This window comes from Lonchura striata, chromosome 15 (genome assembly GCF_050655825.1).
Source record: "Lonchura striata isolate lonStrDom1 chromosome 15, ASM5065582v1, whole genome shotgun sequence".
Lineage (NCBI taxonomy): Eukaryota > Metazoa > Chordata > Aves > Passeriformes > Estrildidae > Lonchura > Lonchura striata.
Genome location: NC_140717.1, coordinates 3,138,270 through 3,165,431, shown reverse-complemented (window position 1 = coordinate 3,165,431; position 27,162 = coordinate 3,138,270). Strand labels below are relative to the sequence as shown.

General features: G+C 55.3%; 1 protein-coding gene and 1 long non-coding RNA gene across 4 annotated transcripts; one reads left to right on the top strand and one right to left on the bottom strand.

Annotated features, from left to right (window-relative positions):
* On the bottom strand, positions 1–15,499 carry LOC116184191 (uncharacterized). 2 transcript variants are annotated; one of them, XR_004148946.3, is made up of 2 exons: positions 2,281–15,499; positions 1–374 (listed from the first exon to the last, which is right to left on the bottom strand). It is a non-coding gene; the product is annotated as an uncharacterized LOC116184191 (long non-coding RNA). The 2 variants fall into 2 exon arrangements; XR_014958625.1 differs by having other exon boundaries at positions 1–310.
* Positions 15,396–27,162, top strand: PRODH (proline dehydrogenase 1). 2 transcript variants are annotated; one of them, XM_021536747.3, is made up of 14 exons: positions 15,396–15,701; positions 16,246–16,433; positions 21,694–21,728; positions 22,037–22,186; positions 22,319–22,383; positions 22,737–22,853; positions 22,986–23,065; positions 23,300–23,381; positions 23,649–23,741; positions 23,834–23,980; positions 24,136–24,311; positions 24,392–24,490; positions 24,888–24,976; positions 26,217–27,162. In XM_021536747.3, exons 1-14 carry the CDS (start codon positions 15,399–15,401, stop codon positions 26,396–26,398), a joined length of 1,806 nt encoding a protein of 601 aa, XP_021392422.3. In that variant the 5' UTR covers positions 15,396–15,398; the 3' UTR covers positions 26,399–27,162. The 2 variants fall into 2 exon arrangements, with proteins under 2 accessions (XP_021392422.3, XP_085448968.1); XM_085592842.1 differs by having other exon boundaries at positions 26,203–27,162.

The following is a 27,162-nucleotide window of genomic DNA, read 5'->3' as shown; positions in this document are numbered from 1 at the left end:
CACATTTGAAAGAAGAACAATTTATTCATCAAAAATATAGCTTCATTTTATCTGCAATTATTCTCAAGTTAAGGCTCCATTCAGTGAGTATTTGGCTGAATAAACAGCAATAATTATGTCTACACCACCCCATTTTGACATTCCATCACACAAACAAATGCAGGAGGACACAGCCCACTCAAAGATCATTTGAAAAGTTCTCTGGATACTTATTTTTATTCCAAAGTGCTGTTCTGGGGTGGGAGAGTGGGAGCAGCTCTTCCAACTTCTGACCAGTATGGAAGCATCCGTTGGGTCCCGTAGGGCAGAGCTAGGACCAACAGTGGTTCATCAGTTTTGAAATTAAAAGAGAGAATCCAAAAAAAGACAGGTGGCTGCAAAACATGAACAGAACAGGGGATGCTTTTCGACCAGCAGCATCCTTCAGGAGGGCATCTCAAGGAAAAAATCCAAAATACTGGACTGGGGGAAGTTACTAAAAGAGAGTATATGAGGTGCACAGCAGCTAAACTTCCTGCTGCAGAGGAACCACAGGACAACAGTAAAAGGCCAATATTGCTGCATCAAGAGCACTTTAGTATCCTGAAAATCAAAAAGGAATCCTATAAAAATGGGAATGAGGGTATAAGGATGAATATCAAGGGAAAGCTCAAGGGCATGGGGGCAGAATGAGAAAGGGTAAGGAGCAGAGAGACTTACAGCCAGTGAGGGGCATAAAAGGCAAGGAAATAAGTTCCAGAAATATACTGGAAGTGCAATGAAAAGAAAAATGAGTCAGCAGTCATGTCTTGTGAGGGAAAGAACCAAAGAGATGACACAGAGACACAAACAGCGACTTCCTCACTGTGGCTGCACGGTGCAAGCCTGTAACCAGTGCCCAGAGCCACCATCAGTAACGAGAGATGCTCAGTGCACTGACTGGTCAGGAGACAAGAGAAATCACACTGGAAAATGTAAGCAACCTCTGAACAATTATCAGCAGATTGTGACAAATTTTGAAGGCTTAGGGAATCCTGGGGAAGTGCAGAAAAAGCACTTTTTCTGTGAAAAATATAAATATATAAATAAAGGAAATTAAGAGTTTGGGGAGTTGCAGATCAGCCAAGCTGGCTTCAGTTCCTTGAAAAATTTGGGAACAAATTATTGAACAATCCATTTGTAAGTACCAATATGTGATAAAAATAAAGGACAAAAACCAGCCAACACAACTCTACCAGGAAAATAATTATGTCAGGGTGATCTAATTTCCCTCCTTGCCAGGGTATTTGATCTAATGGAGGAAGAAACAATGGATATGATTCATTATGCAAAGCCTCTGGTGCATTCCCAGGAACAGGCAGGGAAGTACAATCTGAGTGAAAAGATGGGAGATGGGTAAAACTGAGAGCAATAGGTGCTCCAAGCAAAGCTGGGGGCTGAGAGCAGGGGCAAGGGGGGTGGCAGGGCTGTTCTCGTGGTCTGGATGCCTTTTATTTTCCTACAGTATGACTGGTGGGCATGCCCATGTCCAAACACAGGGCTGGCACCTCTGTGGAAGCCCAAGTCACCAGGGACCTCCAACCCCTGACTGACATTCAGGGTGCCACATTTCCCTTGGGAAGGAGGGTAGAGGCTTCTTCAAAACACCTGCAAGTGAAAGCAATTCCTCTTAACTGGACATTTCAGGTGATGAGAGGTGCATAGCTTTGAGTAAAGCCCTGTTAAATATAGATATAGATGATATAGGTATAGACATAGATGTAGATATATAGACATATAGATTGATATAGATGATATAGATATAGATATAGATATAGATATAGATATAGATATAGATATAGATATAGATATAGATATAGATATTAGATTATATAGATGATATAGATATAGATAGATGTAGATAGATTAGATATAGATATATATATGTCTAGATAGATACAGATATATATTCGGATGAAAATGATCTATTATTGTTATTTAACTCTGGTTCATGCACTGCAGCCCCACTCTGAAGGCTCCTGGCTGTTAAGGAGTGACCAGCAGCAGTGTCAGTTCTCACTCAGCCCTGGGCAGCACAAGGGGGGCCTCAGGCAGCTGCCCTCCTGCAGTGAGGGGTCATGCTGCAGGATGGAGCTCCCAGTTCAAACCAGTTCAGCACAGACCACCAGAAACCACCCCCATCCCAGAGAGCAGAGGGGTGAGCTCCAGCTCCACCTCTTCATCAGAGCAGACAATTCCAGAAGAGACCCCTAAATGCTCCTGTCTGGACAGCCCCTAACAAGAAAAAGTGTTTGAACTCACCCTACGACCTTTTCTTTCCTCCTTTTTTTCTGCCAGGACCAGAGAAAATACCCCATTTTGAGAGCAAAATACTGCAGAAAACCAGAATGACACAATCCTGGAGTTCAGTGTCATGGATAGCCCCTCAGCCTGAAGACATTTGACAGTTTGTACTGGGAAGAGGTGTGATGCTGCAATATTTCTTCAGAGAGGAAAAAAAGAAAGAAAAAAGGATGGCTTTTATTTTTAGAAGTTTTAGCAGCCAAATTGTTGTCAGGCCGTCTGTGCTCTGCTGAGCAACACACAGTATTTGGCACAGCCAAAAAGAGCTTTCTCACAGAGCAAAATGTCACAATAAAACCAAGTTTCATCAGAATCCCAGCACCCTTCATGGAAAAAAAATCCCAAATTTTGGACAAACTGTATATTGTTTATCATATTTTTCTGTTGCCAGCATCTGCTTATGGGTGGAGAAATATGAGACTGGACCTGAATTGCTGCTTTATTTGGGAACATGCCACATTTCCCTTTGGTGTCCTCTGGTGATGCTGGACAGCTAAAGGAGGTCTGGGACTTTAGTTCTCTTTCATCTTCTACCATCACCCAGCTTTTCCCTTCATTGCTGTCTATCCTTTGCAACTAGAGATGCTTCCAAAAGAAAACAAAACCAGATTCTTATTTCTCTTTGTTCTCTTGGACATTTGCCCCATTGTTCCAGGGTTTGACACTCTCACAACTGACTCACAGCTCTCTGAGGCTGGGCAAATTCTGGAGATGGTCCAGTGCCATCCCTGCTCAGGCAGGGTCACCTAAAGCTGGATTCTCTGGGCTACAGCCCACAGGCTTTTGAATACCTTCAAGGGTGGAGAGCACTGCTCCTCTCATGAGTGGTTTGACCATCCTCACAGCTCTTTCCTGGGCTCAGTCCAGTAAGTGGCATCTGTCTTGTACTGGGCAGCACAGCAGGGTGCAGCACTCCAGATGCCACCACGCCTGTCTGTAAAACCAAACTGCTAACCCAGTAATCCCTGGCACCAGAGAGCCAGGCTGTGGGAGCTGTGCCTCCCCTGGAGGTACACTCAAACATGATTGCACCCACCCCTGTCCAGCTGTGTGTCCAGGCTGGCAGATGGGCACATTGCAGTGTGGCCAAGGGGACTCAAGAGTCCGCTTCCCAGGAAAGGACAGCCCTTGGGCCAGCCCAAGGAGTGTCCTCTGGGTGCCAGAAGGAATCAGGCACATTGCAGGGGTTGTGGGAATTTTTCTGAGCCCCTCCTTGACACCAACAACCACACATGTCCCAGACAGTATTTGTTGCTTCAGGTTCTTCATAAATGCCAAGTCAGTGTGTGATGGATGGGTTGGGAGCTCTTCCCAGGATCTCTCCACAGCAGCTCTCAGGAGCAGCAATAAAACTCCATTGCCTTCTGAGCCAGGATGAGGTGTCTGGGGGACAACCTGGAAAGGAGCCTTTCTGGGGAGCCCAGGCACTCCTGGGGCAGAGCAGGGACAGAGCTGGTGGACCCACCTTGGTCTTGCTGGGCACTGCTCCACACACACACCCTTCCTCCTCCCACCCGCTGGACACGTGTGTACCCCAATAAACACCCTTGTCTGCCCAAATCCTCCTGGCATGCACCTGCAGGGACACACACACACACTCTGCACAGCCCTGCGTGCTCACCCTGCTCCCCCACCGTCCCCCATGGGCACTGGTACTGCTGGATGACAGCACACAGAGCGGGAGGGCTCATTCAGAGAGCTGCCATGTCCTTTAGCATATGAACAGGGGACAACCCAGATGTCCCCAGCCCACCTGGCCCTCCCAGCACCCTGCCGGAGCCCTGGTGCAGGCAGGCAACGAGGGAACTGGTGCAGCCACCCAAAGGCAGCCTCAGTGCCACCCACCCTGGGGCTCCTTGGGGACCTTGTTCGGTCCCTGGCACCTTGCAAATTCCAGCCACACTATGGAACAGCGGGGCACCCCTGTCCACTGTTCACCCTGCCACCTGAAGAGCCCCGACTCAGGCTGGAGGAGAGGTGCCAGGACACCTCGGCTAGAGAACCGCTGGATAACTGGAGTTTGTTAGAGAACAGGTGGATGACTGGAGTTTGTTAGAGAAGAGCTGGATAACTGGAATTTTCATGAGAACTGGAGAGCCCCAGAGCTGTGCTGAGGGAGGGGTGGGGGAAGAGTGGGGCAGAAGCCTGCGGGGCTGCGGGGCTGAGGCAGGAAAACTTCACTGGAGCGGCCGCTTCCAGAGCGGTCAGACGCTGGGCTGGGGACGAAGGCAGCGAGGGAAGGGGCAGGGGCAGCAGGACGGGCGCGGGGTCCCCGCGGGGTCCCCGGGCCGGGCCCGCGGCTCCGGCAGCGGAGCTGCAGCGCCGCCCGGCGGCCGAGAGCGTCACGGCCCTCGGGAGCCGCCCGGGGCGGCGGCACCCCCGGGACAGCACCCCAGGGTGCTCCAAACCCCACCCAGCCTGGCCTGGGACACTGCCAGGGATCCAGGGGCAGCCACAGCTGCTCTGGGCACCCTGTGCCAGGGCCTGCCACCCTCCCAGGGAACAATTCCCAATTCCCAATATCCCATCCATCCCTGCCCTGTGGCACTGGGAAGCCAGTCCCTGTGTCCTGTCCCTCCATCCCTTGTCCCCAGTCCCTCTCCAGCTCTCCTGGATCCCCTTCAGGCCCTGGAAGGGCTCTGAGCTCTCCCTGGAGCCTTCTCCTCTCCAGGTGAGCACCCCCAGCTCCCCCAGCCTGGCTCCAGAGGGGCTCCAGCCCTTGCAGCATCTCCATGGCCTCCTCTGGACTCTCTCCAGCAGCTCCACCAAAACATTCCACCCAGAGCCAGCCCCAGCCCACCCTCCCCGCTGTCCCCTCAGCACAGAACAGCCAGGGACGCTGACACCACCACATGCTCCACCCAAAATCCTGCCCGCGCTGTCTGCTGTCTCTGGTGGGTGATGTGACCCAAGGAGGGCAGGAGCATCTACTGAGGATCACTTCTGCTTCATGTTGCTTTGAGCACCTCTGCCCTGGGGCAAAAGCACAGCCGCCTCCCTGGGGATGAGCAGCCCCTTCCTGACCTTGCACAGGCCCTGGTGTGTCTCTGGCCTCTCATCATCCTCTTGATGAAGGAACACAGTCAGAAAAGCAGGGAACAACAGACCTCCACAGACAGGTTGTTGGAGCTTTATTTCTGTTTCTGGGTAAGAAACACAAATTCATTCTCTCCGAAATCCAGAGGAAAGGAGATGCCACAGTGCTCCCTGGAGGGAAGGAGAGGACAGCAACCCCACATCAAATTTGGTGGCTATTTCTCCAAATTTATGGCAAAATAGATTCGTCTCTCATCTTCAAATTGATTTTTTTACCTTGGATTTGCTGTCTTTATCTTGTTTTTAAAAACAAAACCACCTAGAGCATAAAGACATCTTTTTAGTAACATAAAAATGGTTTAAACCCTTGGAATGAAGCAGATCTAACCTTCCTCTTTCTCCACAGGTGAATTTTGAGGCCTTTGGCCTCAGCACCTGGGGACTTTCTCAGTGACTCATGGCATTCCCAAGGAGTGCCATGGGGTCCTTCCTGCTGCAGAGGAGCTCAGGACTCAGCACAGCCCATGAAGGTCCTTCTGCAGAGCTCCTCCAACCTTGCAGGGATGGGTTGGCACACTCTGGCAAAACCTGAGTGGAAGAATTCACAGAAGGGAGAAGGAGTCACAGCAGTCTCCAGCATGTCCCTTGTTCTAAAGTTCACATGCACCCCAGAGCCAGCACAGATACTGAGTTCTCCTTTTGGTTTCCAGTAGCCAGAGTTTCCACAAGATCCCAGCTCCTCATTTCCATCAGATGATTTATCTGGGCTGTGGGTGTTCTGGTGCTACCACAGATGTGCAGTGTCTGCTGTGGACAAGCAGACAGAGGATCAAAGCCTCTGGGCCACCTCTGGGAGTGGGGTGGACTGACAGGACAGCCATCCCCATAGGATGTAAGATCACTGCAGCATCTCATTCCAAAATATTCACAGTTTCAGAGACAAAAAAAAAAATTAAAAATTAAAAAAACAAAAAGAAAAAGAAAAAGAAAACCCAGAGAAAGTCACATGTGGTGGTGTTAACATGATCACTTACATGAGCAGAGCCTGACCTGGCTGGAGCAGAGCTGCAGGGAGGCTCTCCAAAGCACAGAGCAAAAATGTCAGCACAAGAAACAACCTTTGCCGGGTCTCTCTGCCAAGTCTCACCTGGATTTTGTCCAACTTTACCCTTTAGAATTGAAATTTTCCATCCCAGGATATTTTTCTTTCCAAGTTCCAGTGCAAAGAGCCACAGCCAGAGGAATGAGAAGCTGGAACAGCCAAACACCCCAAGATCTTCCTGGGGGATGCTGCCTTTCACTGGCTGATGAAGTTTTGGAGAGAGAGCTCACTTCTTCCAACTGTATCAGCAGCTCTAATGAGAGAAAATCACTTTGGCCTGCATTAAGAAAAAAAAAAGTTGTATTTCCAGTGGAAAGCTGTCATGTTGCCAGCTTGAGGAGCAGGGACTTGGGAGTGTTGCCTTCTCCTATCTCCAGAAAATCTGCAGAAATTTGGCTGGTGATGTTGAAAAATTATTGAAGTTCTCACAGAGTCAAGGTGTGAGTTCTGGTGACAGCACTGCTGCCCCAGGCCCAGCGTCCCCTCGCTGTCCCTGGTGGAGCATCCTCCAGAGCTCTGGAGGAGCTCTGTGCTGTGCTCTCCCCTGTTCTGGGGTGGCTGTCACAGCTGTGGGACAGCAGGAATGGGGCTCAGCAAGGTGAGCCTCCCCTGTGGGTGCCATGGCTTGAATCCCTCTGAGGAGGGATGCTCCCTGTGATACTTCCTTGGGCAAAGAATTAAAAATTATCCACAAAACTTCAACTGGAAGAAACTTTGAATGAGCAAAATGAAACCACACAACCACCATAGTGAAAGATGCAGCCTTGAAAAAAAAAAAAAAAAAAAAAAAAAAAAAAACAACAAAGTGTGAAAAAAGCCTATGAATAGGTCAGCAAGGATCTACAGCCCATGCAGTGAGCAAGGACCCGTGGGTTTGGATGTTCAGGGCTCTCTGAGAATCCGTGGTGCCCATCCCAGCTCTGGGGCAGAGACTGGCTGGGATCACAGGACAGAGCCCACAGGGGACATGGAGCAGAAGGAGACACACAGACAGGGAGCCTGGATGGCAGCAGATGGACACGGAGAGCGGAGTCCAGCGGATCTGTCAGGTGGCAGATGGCCTTCATGCTGCCCAGGGAGGGAGGCAGGGCCAGTGCTGGCAGCCAGCAACTGCAGCCACGCCTCCCTCTTTCTCCTTAATTGTCTCAGAGGGCCCCTGAGTTCCCCTCACCTCAGCTGCACAGAGGTTGTGCTGCTTGTGGAGGGTGGGGGAGCACAGGGCTCTCGAATACCCCCTCTCCATCTCCACGACATGGCAATACACTCCTGACACAAGAACCCAAACTCAGAGAGATGAAACAGCTCCAGAAAAGAAATCTATTTTCAGCTTTATTTTTTTTCCTCTTTTCATCCTTTCTGGGATCATGCACAACTTCTCTGGGACAGAATAAGGGAAAAGCATGAAAGTTCCAACAAACTATTTGTCCATGTAAAGGAAGAAGGTGGGAAACAACACGAAAGAAAGAAAGAAAGAAAGAAAGAAAGAAAGAAAGAAAGAAAGAAAGAAAGAAAGAAAGAAAGAAAGAAAGAAAGAAAGAAAGAAAGAAAGAAAGAAAGAAAGAAAGAAAGAAAGAAAGAAAGAAAGAAAGAAAGAAAGAAAGAAAGAAAGAAAGAAAGAAAGAAAGAAAGAAAGAAAGAAAGAAAGAAAGAATAACAGCTTTTTCCCCTCTCTACACACAGCTCAGGAGCACTAGGGAAAAATGAACATTTTTTCTCCCATTTTGTTCAACTGCCTCTCAGTGCCACATGCTTGCAATTACATACACAGAAAGTTAAGAAGCAAAACCAAGTGACACTTGGAAAAACAAATATACATCAGCTGTGAGCTGGGAATCGACCTGAACCAGCCTGAAACCTCCTCTGGCCAGGAGCTGTCTCTGGCAGGGGCCATCCCAGCTCTGTGGCCACCAGGCCCTCACCAGAGCCACAGCTGCCCTTGAATCAATCAGGTTTTGCTGTGAGACAACTCTGTTTCCAGAGGCTCAGTAAATAAGAGCCTATTTTTAGAGAAATGAGCCACCAGATTAATCAATAAGGAGCAGCCAGCTCCTCAAGGGTAAGGGGGATTGGAGTTGTCCTGCTCCAGCCTCAGGAGCTTGTCCCCAGTCCCAGGATGTGTGGTTGCCCCCAGGATGCTGCAGGGAGCTCTGCCCCATATCCCCACCTCGCTGGGATCCCCCAGGGCACCCAGGACCTTTGGCTCCATTGGCCTTCCCAGGGGATGCTCCTGGCAGGAAAAGGCTGAAAAAACCAGAGAGGCTCCTTGGGGACATCACCTGGGAGGGATCTGGGAGGATGCCTCTGGCCAGCTGGACTAGGTTCAGGTCTCAGCAGCAGCTCTTGGGGGACAGGAGGGGCACAGCCATCCTCCACCACACACTCCTGCTGTCCCTGCCAGGGCTGGCTCCTTCTGCCTCCCACCATCTCCTGCACACCCCTGGTCTGCCCAGGAAGAAGAGCCAAGCATCCCCTTTCCTGGGAAAGTTCCCCCAGCACGAGGTGTTCAAATCATTTACAAAGGGCTAAAATAGAGCTGGCTCTCTTCCAGGCCCTCTGGCATCCAGGCTCTGTAAACAACTCTCCCATCAAGGGAGTCAGCTGGGAAAAAGGCTTTTCATGTCCATTCTGCAGGCCCCACTTCCACAGAAACCTTCCAGCCATGATCCTTTCTCAGCTGTAAGAGCAGCAAAATTGTTTCAGGTCTTCACTGATGTTCCTTTTCCCCCAAGCACACTTGTGGACATCTCACATGTCTCCCTTCTGCCAGTGGATGGAAAAAGAGAAGGACTCCCTGCAAAGAAACAATTAGCTGCTCTGGTAAGTCTGATGTGCCTTTCCCTGCCTTGGATATTTCCTAGGTTCCCTTTCAGAGGCAATTTGATTTTTAATAGCATTGACCTTTATGGAGACAGGAATTCACCTGGGTATTTTTTCTTGGCTGCTGAGCTGCACCCAGGAACTCACTGGAAGAGTTAAGAATACATTTATTTCTTAGGCTGCAAGTGATTCACAAAAATCATTGGGATGCAAGTGGAAAATGCCAGGGATCAGAACACAGTCCAGCTTTCAAAATCCCAACCATGCTGGGAGACCAGTGTCTGGGCTGGCCAGGAGATGGGCTGCAAGAGGAGCTGCGCAGCATCTCTTTCCTCTGCAGAGTCTGTGGCAGCTCTCAGCTGCTCTCTCCAGGGCCTCCAACCCAAAGGAACGCCCCAGGAACTGGAGCTCCCACCCTGTCACTCCCCAGGTGACCAGCAAGTTCCCAACTCTGCTCTCATGGAGGCAGGACACCAAGTGCTGCAGGCTCACCTGCCTGTGCCACACCTGGCTAGAGATCCCCCCAATCCTGCTGGAGCAGCTGAGCCTCCTGCGGCCTCTGCAGCACCAAGTGCAAGGGGAAGGATGCAGCTCCCCGGTTCTCCAGCTGTGAGAAGGAAGGCTGGTTCCTCCATCCTGCTGCCAGATTGTGCTCCACACTGGGGCACAAGTCAGATTCACTCCCAGGAGGGTGACACAGGGGGACAGGGTGCTTGGGTGGAGTCAGAGAGAACCGACTCATTATCCAAACACACCCCATCCTAAGGCTGGGAGCTCCTGTGCACCCCACAGGGGTTTATCCCCTCAGAGTGGGCACTAGTAAATCTGGAGTTCTCCCTGAAGAGCTGCAGAGAGGGAGATGAAGTCTGTTGTGAGGAAAAATAACCCCCTACAAGATGAGAACCCACACGTGGCTGCAATTTAGGAAGCGCTGTCCTGAAGTCCACCTTCTCCTGGGTTTTGCCAGTGGATCCACATCAGACTCTGACCCCCCCCAGCTCCTGCCACCCCAGCACTGCTGCTCCAAGGGGCACTCTGTCAGAGCCAGATGCCAGCTGAGGATCCACCCTGCTCCCACAGGGTGCAGGTGTCCCTCCCGCATGCTGGCCTGCGGTGGGAATGATTTGGTAGCACGGGTGCTGGGCACAAGTCAGGCATATGGTCAGTGAGAAACACCTGACAGAGGAGGGCCTGGTTTAGCACTTTCCAAGGAAGCCTCAGAGGAGCAATGCTGGAAGCACAGAGTGCTGGGGCAGCAGGGCTGGAGGGCTCACAGAGCTGTGGGACAGTGAGGACAGAGCCCCAGCCCCAAGGATGGGGCAGGCTTGCCCCTAGCCTGGCACTGGGTGAGGAAGGCTGGTCCCACACCTGGGGAGCAGCACCAGCAGCTTCCAGGTCCTGTGTCCTTGGCCCACTTCTACCACGAGGCAGGAGGAGCGATCACCTCACCCTTCTCCTGCCCACATGCTGTGAGCAGCTGCTGTTACTCCTAGGCCATCTGTGATGTTTGTGGTGTCAGAGGAACTTCTGCTGAGGGCTGGCCCATGAAATATGTATGGCATGGCCTCTCCTTCTAACTGCATCTCCTCCCGTGCCAAATTCCCTCCTCACCTATTTGTCTCACATTCAAATGTTTCTTCACATTTTACGGCTTCCCAAGCCATCCATAACAGCTTCTCCTGGATTTATTCCCATTGCTGCTGCAGGCAAGAGTACCCGAGGAAGGACTTGGCTGTGTGTTACCCAGCCTCAGCCATGCTCCCCATGCGGGATCCAGCAGCATGGCTGTGTCTGTGATGTGTGCTCCAGCCATGGGCTGCACTGAGCTTCCCACACCAGCTGCAGCCACCGGGAGCAGGGACCAGCCCCTCTGTGCCAGCAGCCCCTGCCTGGCCATGGGGGGAACAGGGACAGTGGCCTCAAGGGCATAATGTCACACCCAAGGGAGACTGGGAGCTGGGGGATCAGCATTCTGCAAGGCCACAGTGATCCACAAGGGCTTGGTACGGTCCCCACAGCAGCCTGGGGCATCCCTTGTTGGTCTCCCTGCCACTGGCAGGGCTGCCAGCTCGGGGATTTTCTCTGCTTCAGGTACCACCATCCTGAGAGAAACCTCATCAGATTTCACTTCCATCAAAAATGGCTTTTTAACATTTCATCTCTGAGTTTGGGTCTGAGACTAAAGTTTCTTCAGAAACTCAGACCTGGTTCTGCACCCAGCTGGAGGCTGCAGGGCTGCAGCTCTGCTGGCACAGCAGGCAGCACTTGGAAGCTTTCCCTGCTAAGACCAGGCAAGTGTTTCCCAGGGGTGATTGGTGCCATTAGAGCCTTTGAAGGGAATTTTCTCTGTGGCAATTGGCGGAAAAACAAGATTTGAACTGCATCCCAAGAATTCCTATGTGCAGTCTCATCATGGCGAGGAACTTTGGGTGAATTATTATTATCTCTAAATGGCACAAAAGAGTTAGCACAGGGAATGTTTTGAAGGAAGTGGATGCTTTGTCAGAGCTTTGTACCCAGCTCTGTCAGAGGCAATGCCACTGCCTGGCTGTCTCCGTGGAAGGACAAGATGTTAAAAAAAAAAACCTTACAAATGAGCTCAGGGGATCCTCGTGGTTTCACTGCTGGTCACAGCAATGTCCGTGTTCGGGAGGCAGGGAAAACAATTGCAGGAACTAATTTTCCCGTGTCCTGCCTGCGCTGAGCATTCCCAGCACAAGATGTCACTGAGGAGCTGGATTTGGACAGCTCTGCATCAGCCCGGAGTCATCCTCTGGAACCACAGGAAACGGGGCTGGAGAGGTGGGTATGGAGAAGGAACATGGTCACAGAGAGAGGACGTAGGCACAGAGAAGGGACACGGGCACAGAATCACAGAATCACAGAATCACAGAATCACAGAATCCCAGAATAATGAGGTTAGAAGAGACCTCTAAGATCATCAAGTCCAACCCATGGCCTAACACCACAACCAGACCATAGCACCAAGTGCCAAGTCCAGTCTTTTTTTAAACATATCCAGAGATGGTGATTCCACCACCTCCCTAGGAAGACAATTCCACTACTTTATTATCATTTTGGTTAAAATTTTTTCCTAATATCCAACCTAAACCTTCCCTGATGTAGCTTGAGACTGTGTCCTCTTGTTCTGTCAGTGCTGCCTGGGGGAAGAGACCGATCCCACCTGTCTGTAACTCCCTTCAGGAGCTGTAGAGAGCAATAAGGTCACCTCCAAGCCTCCTATTCTCCAGGCTGAACAACCCCAGTTCCTTCAAACATTCCTCACAGGGTTTGTGTTCCCAGCCCCTCTCCAGCCTTGTTGCCTCCTCTGGATGCTCTCGAGTGTCTCAACGTCCATCCCAAACTGAGGGGCCAGAACTGGACACAGCACTCAAGGTGTGGCCTCACCAGGGCCAAGTACAGGGGAAGGATGACCCCCCTAGTTCTGCTGGTCACACCATTGCTGATCCAGGCCAGGAGCCATTGGCCTTTTTGGCCACCAGGGCACACTGCTGGCTCATGTTTAGTTGGTTGTCGACCAGTGCCCCCAGGTCCCTTTCTGCCTGGACACTGTCCAGCCACACCATCCCCAGCCTGTAATGTTGCAGGGGGTTATTGTGGCTAAAATGTAGAACTTGGCACTTTTGCTATTTAAACTGCATGCTTTTGGACTCTGCCCATCCATCCAACCCTTCCAGGTCTCCTTGCAGAGCTCTCCTACCTTCCAACAGATGAACACATGCTCCCAGCTTAGTGTCATCTGCAGATTTACTAATGAAGGACTCAATGCCCTCATCCATGTGGTCAATAAAAACACTGAACAGAGCTGGCCCAGCACAGAGCCCTGAGGGACACCACTGGTGACTGTCCCCAGCTGGATGCAGCACCGCTCACCACCACTCTCTGGGCCGGCCATGCAGCCAGTTCTTAACCCAGCACAGAGTGCTCCTGTCCCAGCCGTGGGCTGCAGCTTTTCCAGGAGTGTGCTGTGGGAGGCAGTGCCAAAGGCCTTGCTGGAGTCCAAACAGACACATCCACAGCCTGTCCCACATCCACCAGGAGGGTCACCTGGTCATGAAAGGAGACCAGGTTGGTCAGACACGACCTACCCCTCTTAAACCCCTGCTGGCTGGGTCTGACACCCTGGCCATCCTGTAAGTGCTGTGTGATAGCACTAAGTATGAACTGTTCCTTTATCTTACCTGGTACTGAAGTCAGGCTAACTGGCTTGTAATTACCAGGATCCTCCTTCCTACCTTTTCTGTAAATGGGTGTCACATTGGCCAGTTTCCAATCATCTGGGACCTCACCAGTGAGCCACGACTCCTGATAAATGATGGAGAGTGGCTTTGCAAGCTCGTCTGCCAGCTCCCTCATCACCCTAGGGTGGATTCCATCTGGTCCCATTGATTTATAAATATCCAAGTGTCCCAGCAGTTCTCTGACTGCCTCTTCTTGGATAACAAGAGGAGCATTCTGCTCCCTGGCACCACCTATCAACCCCTGAGGACAGTTGTCTTGAGGACAAGCTGTCTTACTGCTAAAGAATGAGGCGAAGACGGCATTAAGCATTTTTGCCTTTTCCTCATCTTTAATTACTAGGTTGCCTGCCACATCCACTAAGGAACAGAGGTTGGTTATACCCTTCCTTTTACTATTAATATATTTGTAAGAACTTTTTTTTTTTTTTAACAGAAGTTGGCAAGTTGAGTTCAAACTGAGCTTTGGCCTCCCTAATGTATGACCATATGCAGCTGTGATGCAGCTGTGAAACAATCCTGCAAAAGGAAGGGAGGTACCTGATCCGCCAGGCCAAGACTCGGGAGATTCCTGGACACGGGGTGTCAGGGATGTGCTCAGTAATCTCCAGAGCTCAGCACTGGGTGTGTCAGGGAGGAACAGCCCAGGAAAACGCCTCCCAGGAGCAGGACGGGCACTTGTCCTGCCTGGAAAGATCCCAAGGTGCTGCCAGCCCTCTCCAGTGCTCTGCACAGCAGGTGAAGCCAGACAGCCCCAGCCCATGACAAGGGAGCTAAGTCTGCTGCCTCAAGTAACCCAAGCACCCATGGACCCCACCAAATGAATGAAGATTCAGCTGAAAACCCTAAAATGTTCACACATACATCAGGAGGACAGGAGCAAGTACAGGGTCTTGAAACATCTCTCCCATAACAGGTCCTGCAGCTCCACAGTGTTTCCAGCTCCACAGGCTGGACATATCAAGGCTGCCCCAGAGATGGCTACAAGGGAGCAAGATCCTTTGAATCCTCCTTTGGCTCCCCCTAGGGCTGCCTGAGCACCCAGTAGCCCCCTGGCTCCTCAGGGTTGGCCCCAGTGTTCCCCACAGGTCCCATTCAGGGCTCCCTTGGGACCTTCATAATTTTCCCAACGGCTCCTCCAAGGGCATGAGGTTCTCTTTGCCCCGCTCCCAGCACTGCTCCAAGAGTTTCCCTCGGGCCCCACCCAGGGCTCCCTCGAGCCGCACCTGCCCCTTTCTGGGGCTGCCGGGGAGGGAGGCGCCCCTGGGACCGGCTGCTTCAAGAGGATGGGAATGGGGAAGGCAGCGGGCAGGGGGCTGCGAGAGTGGGCTGCGCTGGGCACGGTGGCTCCAGTCCCGGTGCTGGCCCCGGTGAGCTCGCCAGTCCTGGTTCCTATCCCCGTCCCGATACCTGTCCCAGCACTGGTCTCGCTCGCAGTCCCGGTCCCAGTGCCAATCTCGGTGCCGGTGCTGGTCCCAGTCCCTGTCCAGGTCCCTGTCCTGGTGCCGCTTCCGGCTTCGGTTCCAGTACCGGTCTCTGTGCCAGTCCCGTTCCCAGTTCCGCTGCCGGTGCCTGTCCTCCTGTCGGTGCCAGTCCCGGAATCAGTCCCAGTTCCCATCCCCGTGGCGGTGCTTGTCTCGGTGTCAGTGCCAGTCCCGTTCCCGGCCCAGCTGCCGGGCCCGGTGCCGATCCCAGAACCAGTCCCGTTGCCGGTGTCGGTGCCGGGGCAGCGCCGGGGCGCGGGGCCGGTTCCGGCGGCAGCGGAGCGCGGCCCAAGGCGGGGCGGAGCGGAGCCGGGGCCCGGGGGCGGTCCCGCGCGGGCCGTACTTAAGGCGGCGGCGGGCGGCGGCCCCGCCGTGCCCATGGCTCTCCCGAGCGCCGCCCGGGCGCTCCGCGCCGCCGTTCGCCGGGGCGATGCCCCGAGCCGCCCGCGCTCCCAGCCCGCCGCCGCCCCCCGCGGGCTCTCCCCGGCGGCGGCGGGCGCGGGGCCCCGGCCCGGGCCGCCCCCTTCCCCTCGGGGCGCGGAGCGGGCCCCGCCGCCGCCCGCCGTGGATTTCGGGGACTCGCGCGAGGCGTTCCGCAGCAAGAGCAACGCGGAGCTGCTGCGGGGGCTGCTGGTGCTGGGGCTGTGCGCCGTGGAGCCGCTGGTGCAGCACAACCGGGAGGTGCGTGGAGGAAGGAGTCTGGCTTGCGGGGGCTGCTCCGGGGCGGGGCTTGTCCCTGTTCGAGGGGTCAGGGGCTCTGGACCCGCGGGGCTCTCGCTCAGGGCCGCCCGCTCCAGCTCTCCTGCTGGAGAGGGTTCTTGCTCCGAGGAGTTCCATTTTGGGACTGCGAGTCCCGGGATGGGGAGTGCCCGCTCCGGACGTGTCGGTGCGGGATGGGGGTTCATTCCAGGGGTGACTGCTCCAAATAGGGGGATCTTTCGTTCCGGGACAGTGTTCTGCAGGATGTTGGTGCGTGCTAGGGATACTCTCACTCCGGGGGGTGCCGGTCCTGGACTGGGGGGGGCTCACATCCTAGGGATGCTCATTTCGGGACGTGTCATTCCCCTTCCAGGGGTACTCTGGGTCGGAGAGTGCGCGTGTTGGGGAGCTCTCGGACCCGGGCCGGCGGGGTGCTCCTTTTGGGGAATGCCAGTCCTGGGTCGTGGGGACTTTTCCTACGGGAGTGCCCGTGCGGGACGGGTGCTGACCCGCCGCTGTCCCGCAGCTGCTGCAGTTGTGCCAGCGGGTGCTGGGGCAGACGCTGTTCGAGCGGCTGATGAAGATGACGTTCTACGGGCAGTTCGTGGCCGGGGAGGACCAGGAGGCCATCAAGCCGCTGCTCCGGCGGAACCAGGCCTTCGGCGTGGGCGCCGTGCTGGATTACAGCGTGGAGGAGGACCTGGGCGACGGGCGGTGAGCGCGGGGCCGGGGCGGGCCCGGGCCGCGCTGCCATTGGCTGCGCCCGCCCAGCCCCCCGCTCCCATTGGCTGCGAGCCCGCCGCGTCACGGCCTCGCCCCCGCGGCACCGCCCGCGCCGCACATGGCGGGGCCGTGACCCGCGCGGTGCGGTGCCGAGCCCCGGCGGGGCCCGGTCGGGCCCCCGCCCCTCTGCAAGTGCTGGGTGCTGCCCCCCTGCCTGCTGCACCTCCTCTGTCCCCATCTATTCCCTTGCACACACCAGAGTGCAATCCGTCCCCGGCGGGGCTGTACACCCCGAACACTTCTGCACAGCCTGAGGGGGTTCCCACCTCTATTTTCCATCTCCTATGGGATACTAACCCCCCCCCATTCCATCTTCCCTCTGTCAACCATCTCCTGTTTTCCCTAACCTCCTGGGGCTCTGTGTCCCCCTCCACACCCCTCTGCACACAGACAGACAACACACAGCGGTGCTGTCACACCTGAAGTCTCCCTTCCCCCTCCCCGCCATCGGTATGCTGCCCCTCATTCCTGCTCCCGGCTTTTCACACCATTGAAATGCTGCCTCACACATTTTGGTGGACTCAGTGATCTTGGAGCTCTTTCACAATCTTAACAATTCCATGATTTCATGATTTCCACCCTCCACCATTTCCATCTCTCTCAAGCTGGAGTGGTGCCTCCCTTCCCGCACTGCCTCCCAATCCCAGGCAGCCTGCACTGCCTCCCGCCCTCTGCCAAGAGCTGGCACCAGCCCAAAGCTGCCGGTAACTTTCCATTAATCGGGCTCCAGTTCCGGTCAGTTGCGCTCTCCGGATCGATGGGCCGCTGGCCGGCACCCCATCACGGGGGTGGGCGGTGTCCCCCCACCCGTGACAGGGGAGGCCCTTCCCGAGGACACTGGCTGAGGATGTGGCGTCCCCCGGGCAAGGCTGCACAGCGGCAGTCGCTGCTGGGGACACCGTCCGGTTTTGTATGCTTGTCACGCGGTGTCAAAAACACAGCGGGAACGGCTTTTTGGGATGGTTTGCGAGCAGGCTGCGAGTCACGCTGGTGTTCAGGTGCTGCCGCTGGGAGCCTTATCTCTGGTCCACACCCGGAAACCGCTTATCGGGGATCCCCATGTGCCATGGCTGGTGCCGCTGCCCCTCGCTGCTGCTGCCACTGCCGCTGTTGCATCTCCAGGGGTGGAGGGTCTGCGTGTCCGTGATGGGAGCAGACGCTGGCGAGGGCAGCGCGGGCACGAGGGCAGTGCGGGGGGAGGCACGGCTGCACCATCCCAGAGTGGGCTGCAAACTTTGGGGGTTTTCTAGAAAATCTTCAAAACACGCCGCTGCTTCCAAGCAAGGGGGTGGCTGTTTTGAAGGTGTGTAGCTAAGTCTTTCTCCCCTGGACACACAGCCGCAGTCTGGGCTGTGTTCAGCATTCCCGTGAGGCTGAGCCAGCAGCACTGGTTCTGCCAGGCTGTCACTGCTGCCCTGCATGCCTGGCTGTGCCTGGGCCGAGGGCTTTCCTGTGAGGGATCATAGAAGACTTTCAGACAGGTTCTGCCTGCAGCTGTATCCCTCCTGATGGTGGGTGCTGGTGGTTTGTGAGCTGGCTGGGCTGTGCTGCCAATTTGGGGTTTGCACATGTGGTACTCCTGGCTAGGTGCGCTCTGCCTGTGCTGCGTGGGCCATTCACGTCCAAGAGACTTCCCAAGGCATCCCTGCCCAAGCCCCAGTGGGATTTGCCTGGATATCAGGAAAAGGGTATTCACCCAGAGGATGGTCAGGCACTGAACAGGCTCTCCAGGGAGTGGTCATGGTCCCAAGGCTAAGGAGTGTTTGGACAGTTGAGCACAGGGTGGGATTGTTGTCCTCTCCAGAGCTAGGAGTGGAATTTGATGTCTTCATTCATCCCTTCCACTTCAGGATGTTCTAGAATTCTCTGAACAGGGACCAAGCCCAGGATGGGATTGGATGGGTTATGAATGGTGTCCCTTACCAACCATCACTCTGGGTTCTCCCTGGCTCTGTTTGGGGTAAAATCCAAATTCTCAGTGCTTCTGCCAGGGCTGGTGCTGAGTTGGGTTGCATGTGGTTGAGAGGGGTGGGAAGTCCTGGGTTCGTGGCTGCTGGACCCCAGAGCTGTGTTCTTCCCTTGGGTGAATGCTTTGGGATTGTGCTGCTGCCAGCTAGGAAGCAGAGTTACAAAGCACAGCAGGCAGTGGGTGTTTTGGCCTCTTGGTGCCATCTCCTGTTGTTCTGGAGCAAGCCTGACATAACGGCAGGGAAATGCCCTCTCCCCCCCAGCAATGGGCTATGACATCTCTTCCACAGCCTTTCTAGATGGGAACAACAATGCAACATGGGCAAGAACCAGCTTATCCTGCCTGCCGCAGGCCCCTGCCTGCCCTGCTCAGGCTGGCATCCAGGACTCTGCCAGCTTGTCCCAGGAGGCCTCAGCCACGTGCTGAAGGCTGCTGCCAGGTCATGGTGACACAGCTGGAAAATGTGTTCTCCAAGCAGCAGAGGTCTGGGGGCTTCAGCGTAGCTACAGCCCTGGGTGGGGATGGAGAGGTGGTACTGGACAGGGGCTCCTGGTACCTGTGGGGTGAAGCAGCAAGACCACCCCCCCCCCCCCATAGTGAAGGTGGTTGTAGCCTCCTGGCAGCCTTGGGGCCATTGCTGGCCCACAGGCATCCCAAGACTGCACATGGGTTGGGGTTGTGCTGACACAGGGGAGGGACAATCTGCCCCTAGCATTGTTAGATGCTCTTCAGGCTCTGCCATGCAGAGTATGGACCGGGCTTCCTCTAGAAATTCCTTGTGTGGATATCTGACACCTGGCCCAGGATGGGATCACTGTCCCCAGCCTGGGCAATACTGCTCCCAGAGCTGCTCCTCCCCTTCTCTTCCTGTTCCCAGCACTCATTCCCAGCTGCCCGCCCTGCCCTGTGCTTTGTCAGCATGCTGTCTGGGATCATGGGGCAGCTTCTGTTCAGCTTGAAGTTCTCCAAGGAGGTCCTGGGCTGGTGTGTTCTGACAGCTCCTGCATGGAGCAGGTTGAAGGTCTATTCTGCCAAGAGCTTTGCTTTATTCCTACCTGTGGGATTCTGAGCACCACCCATAGCTCCAAAATGGACTTCATGTAACCATGAGTCTTTTCCTTAGATGTAGTAATTCAAGGACAGCTTCTCCCTGATCCCTCATCCCCTTTGCCAGACCCATTTGCTGATGAGCAAAGCAAACACACTGTGCTGCTGGCACCCTCTGGGTAACCTGCAGGGCCAAAGGGATTATTTCTGACAGCGGGACCTTTGTGCTGCTCCTGAGCTGGTTTACTTAGCCTGATCCAAAACTTCCTGAAAGCCCCATCTACTATGTCAGCTGGCTTACCCTTCCCAGCCATCCAGCAAGTCCTCACAACCTGCTTTAGGCAAGTGTGAACTCCCAGGCCCTGAACTCAGCCTTGAGGTTGTTCCTGTCTGGATACAGCCTGCCAGGAGCGTCTGGACAGTGCCTGGAGATGGGACCTGCTCTGGGAGACTTGTTGTGGGTTTGTAGAAGGGATGATCAGGTATAAGCTGGGTTTAGTGGCACTTGGTGGGTGAGGGAATGGCTTTGCTGGCCAATGTTAATATTGCAAAGTGAGCAGCTGATATCCAGGACAAAGTTATTGCTTCAGCTGGAAGGATCTTCCTTTATTTTGCTTAATGCAGAAGAAGAACAAAGCAAGCGCCATGGCACTGCTTTGAATGCCCCCCTAGAGGATGAAGGAACAGCTGGTGCAGTCATGCAGCAGAAATGCTGCTGGGAATAGTGTGTTTATCTTCAGGAACACAAAACACTCTAACTCCAAGGGCAAAGTTTGCTATTTGATCTGTGTGTCTTCACTCCAGCCACTTGTTCCCGTACTTTAGATGTTGTGCCCACAGTGTGCCTTGGGCTCAGAGCTGTCCCCTGTCCACAGGACCCACGTCTCTGTGTGGCCTCATGTCACAGCAGTATTCAGCTGAAGCTGTCCCCCTATGCCATGCCACCTGCTCCAAAGAGAGTTTCCACCTAGCAAGGGCTTTGCTGAAAAATCCCATTTCTGAGTGTATGATCTCTCCTCCTTCCTTTCCTCCACCCTGTGTACTCAGGGTCAGAAACGTGCTTTCTTTGTCCTCAGGTGAGTAACAGCAGGGAGCAGAGCCTGCTAGATATGGTGCATTCTGCTTCCCATGAGCTCCAGCTGCTCCTGCCCTGGCTCACGCCAGGCTTTCAGCGATGTGGGACTGGTCCTGGCTCCAGGGGGCCAAGGGAATGGCTCGTTTCCAGTTGCCATGCCCCAGCAGCCCCTAATCCCTGTCACAGGGTTTTCATATGGGACAACATGTCCTGGGACCCTGCCATGTGCCTCTCTGCTCTCCTGGCCAGCCTGCTGGCTCCGGATGGGTGGCTTTGCTGCTTCCCTTTCACCATGCTTCTTCCCCGTCAGGCATGGCCAGTTTGGGGACAGGGATGCCAGGGCAGAGGCCTTCTGCAGGGGATGGCTCTGCTGCCACCCAAGGCTGCTCTCCAGGGACCTGTTCCAGGTCAGACCCGGGTCTGCAGCTGGGTTTAGGGTGTCAGCAAGAAGACTTAGCTACTCAAGCTCAGGAAGGATCTCATGACTTGGCCAACATCTGCCAAGCTGTCAGAGCCCTGTTGTCTCCATGGCAGAGAGTTTGGGCTTAAAATGACATCTGAGGTCAGTTGGAGTTGAAAACAAGATGTTGTTTGTGAGTTGTTGACTAAAGCAATGACACAGAGGAGTGTGGGGCAGCAGGCACCCTCGGATTAGTGTGCTCAGGGTCTGGAGAAGCTCCATGCTTTGTGGTCTGGCTACTGGTGCCATCAAGGTGAGGAGGCAGTGGGTTGAGGCTTGGTGTCACCACAACAAGGACCATGAGCAGGTTAGAGATGGAGCCCCACCAGACCGACCTTGTCTTTGCCATGGGGTGGGCTTTTGGAGAGCAGCTCTGAACCTGGGGATGGAGCATCCTCACTGTGCTGCCTCAGGGCTCCCAGGACTTCCGTGGATGGATGGTGAAGCCCTGTTCCCTTCCACAGGTGGGTTTTGGGCAATTGAACTGCCAGCTGGATCCCATCGGTGATGGGATGGCAAGCAAACAGCAGGGTCCAGCAACAGGATGGCAACACAGGAGCCTCAGAGCTGTCCTGTCCATCAGCGTAGGGCTGCAGGGGGTTGCTGAACTGGCCCTTATCTTTCCTGTTTCTCTTCTTAGCTCCCGCACCTCTGCAGCCGAGAAGGAGATGGGAGGTGAGTGACAGGAGATAGCCTGGAGGTCTGGGCACAGCAGGCCTGGTGTTGTGGGGGAAGCACCCAGGTACCACAGCCTCAAAAAATGAGCTGGATGAAGAGCAGTGTGGTTCCTGACCCAGTCCTGACCCTCAGCGAACACTCAGCCTCTGCTTGGGCACAGAGCAAGCAGGGCCCATGTCAGCAGCGCTGGGGCTCTTCTGAGATCCAAGCCAGAGCCTCTCTCCCCTTCACCCCCACTGGGAGCTCCTGGGGAGGCCATAGGAGCTTGGTGGGGCATGGCCTATCTCCATCCTCTTCCACCCCAGGAGCAGAAAAAAGGGAGAAGCAATACCGAGCCCATCAGGGATTTGGGGATCACCATGGTGGAGTTACCGGAGCCCACACTTATTTCTACGCCGATGAGGCCAAGTGTGACCAACACATGGAGACTTTCCTCCGCTGTATTGATGCCTCAAGTGAGTGCTCCTGTGTCCTGGACAGCCTCACTATGCTGGGGACTGCAAGGATCTCTCAGTCCCACCACCACCACATCTCTCTTGCCCAAGGACTAATGGTCAGGTTGACTCTGTCCTTGTGGTTCCATCCAGGTGGCAGCTCAGAGGACGGCTTCTCTGCCATCAAGCTGACAGCACTGGCCAGACCCCAATTCCTGGTGAGTGCCAGAACTGTGACAGAGTGTGGTGGGGCAGAGCCAGGGCCACAGATGATGCTTCTGCTGGGGCAGGTGCCAGGTGGCATCTCTAATAATGGCAGTGAGGAGTGGGCACCAAGAGCCTGTCCCCTGAGAACCCAAGACCCCTGAAGACCCTGGCTCAGCTTTTGGGGCGACACAAAGAGCTTTAAAGGTGACATGAAGGTGGATGTGTGGGATCTATTCTACTTGTCTTGGCCAAGGTGTCCTGCTCTGGGGTCAGCATGTGCCCTGGGCTGGGTGTGGTCTTACAAAGCCCTTGCAGGACAGGAGGCTCCAGCCTGGGTGTCTCACCTGGAGCCTTGTCCCCACAGGTGCATTTCTCAGAGGTGCTGGTGAAGTGGCGGAGGTTCTTCCACCAAATGGCTGCACAGGAGGGCCAGGCTGGGCGGGCAGTGCTGGACACAAAGCTGGAGGTGGAGAAGCTGCAGGTGAAGCGGTGTGGCCTGCGGGAGGAGGCTGTGCTGCATTGCTGGAGGTGGCCATGGATACAGAGGTGCCAGAGCAGCCCCAAGCTGTGACACCTCAAGCAGACAGACCCCTGATGCTTCTTTTGGTGGCAGGAGGCACTGGCCAACCTCGGCATTGCGAGCAAGGCAGAGAGCCAGCAGTGGTTCACGGGCGAGAAGCTGGGCATGAGCGGGTAAGCTGCCTGGGGGACTCTGTCCCTGTCCCTGGGGCAGCAGCAAGGGGAGGTCTCCAAATGCCTGCTGTGGCTCAGCATAGTAATGGAATATAGGGGAAGTTTGGGTGGAGGTGACGAGACAGAACAGGGTGGCACATGTCATGTGTCTTTCCCGCTGGTGGGGGCTGGGAGCTGATAGAGAGCCCCCTGCCTTTGCAAGACACCAGCAAGGACCTGGCTCTCTGCTCCCAGCACTGTGGACCTGCTAGACTGGAACAGCCTGTTTGACAGCCGCACCAAGCTCTCCAGGCCTCTGCTCATCCCCAATAGGAAGGTGGGTGCCCACCTTTGCTACCCCCAGAGGGTCCCACAGAGGGTTTGTGGGAGCAGGGCAAGGGTCTTATGCTCTTTCCAGTAAGTGCTGATGGCTGCAAAGCTCAGCCATGCTGTGACAACAGTGTGCAACCACTGCTATCTGGTGGGGGCTGGGGGACTGGGGTGGGGCAGCAATCCTGGGGATGGGTTCCCTCCAGGGGTGTTTGTGTCCCCCATGGGCAGAGCTGGGTACAGACAGGGTGCCACAAAGCTGCTCTTGTTTCAGACTGGGCAGCTGGAGCCTCTGCTGTCATGCTTCAGTGAGGAGGAGGAGCTGCAGATGAAGAGGGTGCTGCAACGCATGGATGTCCTTGCAAAGGTGAGGGGGCCTCGGGGCTGGGGGAGTCACAGAGGGGGACACATGGAGCAGACAGCCCTGTGAACCCAACCTGCATGTCCTTCACCCCCCAGAGAGCCACGGAGAAGGGCGTGAGGCTGATGGTAGACGCGGAGCAGAGCTACTTCCAACCGGCCATCAGCCGCCTTACCACGGAGACGCAGCGCCGCTTCAACAGGAGCCAGCCCATCATCTACAACACCTACCAGTGCTACCTGAGGGTGAGGCTGCTGTGTCCCAGGGCACTGCTGTGGATGGATGGATGGATGGAGACCTCATCTCCTGAAGCCATGGCAGTGCAATGGCACAGCTGCTGAGGCAGTCAGGGGTGGCACTGGAGCAGTGACCTCATGCCATCTCTTCCACTTGGTCACAGGAGGCATACAACAACGTGACAGGGGACGTGGAGCTGTCGCGCCGAGAGGGCTGGCACTTCGGCGCCAAGCTGGTGCGTGGTGCCTACATGGAGCAGGAGAGGGAGAGGGCGGCTCAGATGGGCTACGAGGATCCCATCAACCCAACCTATGAGAAGACCAACGAGATGTACCACAGGTAGGGGACAGCCCCAGCCACACTGCTGCCTGTTGCCCCAGTGGGAAGAGGCCTCACCAGAGGCCCACCTTGCCTTCCAGGTGCCTGGACTATGTCCTGGAGGAGATCAAGCATAGCCGGAAAGCCAGCGTGATGGTGGCCTCTCACAATGAGGACACCGTGAAGTTCACCCTGCGCAGGTCAGTGCTGGGCAGGCAGCGTGGTGAGGCAGGGACAAGGGGCTTGAGGAATGTGGGGGCCCAGCAGAGATGCAGGGAGATGTGCTGTGGTTTGTCAGGTCCCCCCTGAGCTCACCTGGGGGGATCCTGGCTCCCACATGGCGCTCAGGGCTTTAGATGGGGCTTGGAGCTGAGGTGCAGCATGGTGGCCCCAGTGGCTGCAGAACTGGTCCCATCACCAGCCCAGAGGGTGTTTTAAAAACACATCCCTCAAGTGCTACATCCCAGCTTCCATCTGGGATATGGTCAGTGCCATGCTGTCCTACTTGGGGATAATCCCCAGCCCTCTGGTGGGGCACACTGCCCTGGTGACCTCTGCTGGGTCCACTCTCCCCTGGTGCTGAGGCTTGTTTTGCAGGATGATGGAGCTGGGGATCCATCCCTCGGACAAGAAGGTGTGCTTTGGGCAGCTGCTGGGCATGTGTGACCAGATCACCTTCCCCCTGGGTGAGTGACAGGAGTGGGGGGGCTTGGCCCCACTGAGACCCCTAAACAGCTGGGGAGGGAGGGAGGGAGGAAGGAAGGAAGGAAGACCTGTTATAGAACACTGACTGAGCACAGTGCCATGCCATGGAGAATGCTGGGTGGGGATTGGGGAAGATGTCAATGAGGATATAAATGAAGAGTCACATCTCTCTTCTGAGGTTCCATGAGCCTGTAGTGGCTGGGCAGGGATATTCCCACTTTGGAGTCAGAGGAGAGATTGGAGTGTCTCAGGGTGGGGCAGAGACTGGTCCTGGCAGACAGAAACTCTCTCCTGTACCTCCTCAGCCCGGGGATGTCCCTTGGCTCCATGGGAGGTGCACACAGAGTCCTGGGCTCTCTGCTCACAGGATGGCACCAGCCTCTTTGTGTGACCTTGTCCTCAGCCACCAGCTCAGGCAGTGGAGCAGCACTGCCAGAGGCCTGGACAGAGGGACACACGAGGGTCAAGGTACCCAGCCCCGATCAAGGACTGATCCCCCTGCCCACACCAGTGTCCAGAACAGAGTCCCAAGGCCAGCAGAGCAGCAGGAGGCAAACTGGGCAGTTGTCCAGCACAGATGCTGCTCTGTCCTGGAGTTCTCTTGGAAGCAGGGCTTGGCCGCCTGTCTGCAGCCTCATCCGGTCATGCTGGAAAAATGTGTTAACTTGATGTTTCTGGTTGAACGCTCCTTGAGCTGGCCCAGCCCCGGCTGCCGACATTCCCAGGGCTCCTGGTGACCTCGGCCCGCTCCCTCTGGCGCTTTCCCAAGCTCCCGGTGCTGAGCCGGGAGAGCCGCACTGCTGCCCCCCAGCCGGCTCCCTGTCCCAGCGCACAGCCTCCTGCACAACCATGGGGCATGGGAGGGCAGGGAGGAAGGGCAGGTGGCTTTCTTTTCTCCCCCCCGCCCCGGCTCTTTTTTTACTTGCCCCCCTGTTTTTTCTTCCCCTCTGTTCTTTCTTCACCCCTTTTATCCTCATCCCTTTTCCATCACCCTTTTTTTCCCTTCTTCTCCCTCTTTTTTCTCCCCCTTCCTCCCCTTTCCCCCCTCTTTTCCCCCTTGCCCCCTTTTTCCCCATTTGAAGTATGTTCCTCTTCTTTTCCCTCTTCACATTTTTTTCACTTTTTCCTCCTTTGTTTACCTTTTTTTTCCTTTTTTTTTTCCTTTTTGCACTTTTTTTTTTTTTCCTGGCAATTCCCTGAGCTGCAGCCTCTCTCCCTCAGGCCAGGCTGGCTTCCCTGTGTACAAGTACGTGCCCTACGGGCCGGTGAAGGAGGTGCTGCCGTACCTGTCCCGCCGGGCCCAGGAGAACAGGGGCTTCATGCAGCGGGCGAACCGCGAGCGGGACCTGCTCTGGAAAGAGGTCAAGAGGCGCCTCCTCACAGGAAACCTCTTCAGCCACTAACCCCAGCCTCAGCCTGAGGCTCCTGCACCTTCAGCCTGAACCACTGTCCCCATTTCCCGTGCCAGTTCTGCCGCAGCTGCCCCAACCCCCTTTGCCCCAAGAGAGAAGTGTCCTTGTTGCTGTTGAACCACTCACACCTTCGGTGACCTCTGGGATGGCCCCAGCTGGCATTGCTCCAGGGATGTCACTCTGCCATCCCACGGCCTCTCGAGCTGTCCCAGGGGAGATACTGGGCTCTCCTGCCAGCCTGCCCTGTGCCTTGATGAACACTGTCCTGGTGGTTTTTCCCCGGCAGGATTCCACAGGGTGATTTATCCACTCGCCTTGTGCCCATGAGCTCAAGTCCAGGTGGGCTGGGTGACGTGGGGACGAGCTGTCCTCAGCCAGAAGCTCCTCCAGCCTCTGCCAGGGTTGGAGCTTTGCTTCCACCAGGCCTCTGAAGGCGCAGGATCAGCCCCTGTTGCCTGTCCCAGACCTGCCTGCTCACTGGCTTGCACTGACCAGAGCTGGGCAGGTCCAGGCTCTCCCCATCCCACTGGGATAAGCTGCCTGGGGTTGTCCATCCTCAGGCACACATCCAGTGGAGCAGGAGGGGGCGAGGGAAGTGGGCTGGCCCCATCCCTGTACCATTCCTGCCTGCAGTCCCTGGTTCTAACAATGGACCATGGCAGTGGGAGCACCAGGAGCTGGACCACACCTTGTCTCTGCTGTACACTGGATTTGTAGAGAATGGAAATGATTAAATCACAACTGTTCCTGCTCCA

Excerpts from the sequence above, each read along its gene's own strand:
- PRODH (XM_021536747.3), top strand. The coding sequence starts at position 15,399 with ATGGCTCTCCCGAGCGCCGCCCGGGCGCTCCGCGCCGCCGTTCGCCGG. Across the intron at positions 21,729-22,036 it reads AGCCGAGAAGGAGATGGGAG|GAGCAGAAAAAAGGGAGAAG; the intron begins GTGAGTGACAGG and ends CTTCCACCCCAG. Across the intron at positions 24,312-24,391 it reads ACCAACGAGATGTACCACAG|GTGCCTGGACTATGTCCTGG; the intron begins GTAGGGGACAGC and ends CTTGCCTTCCAG.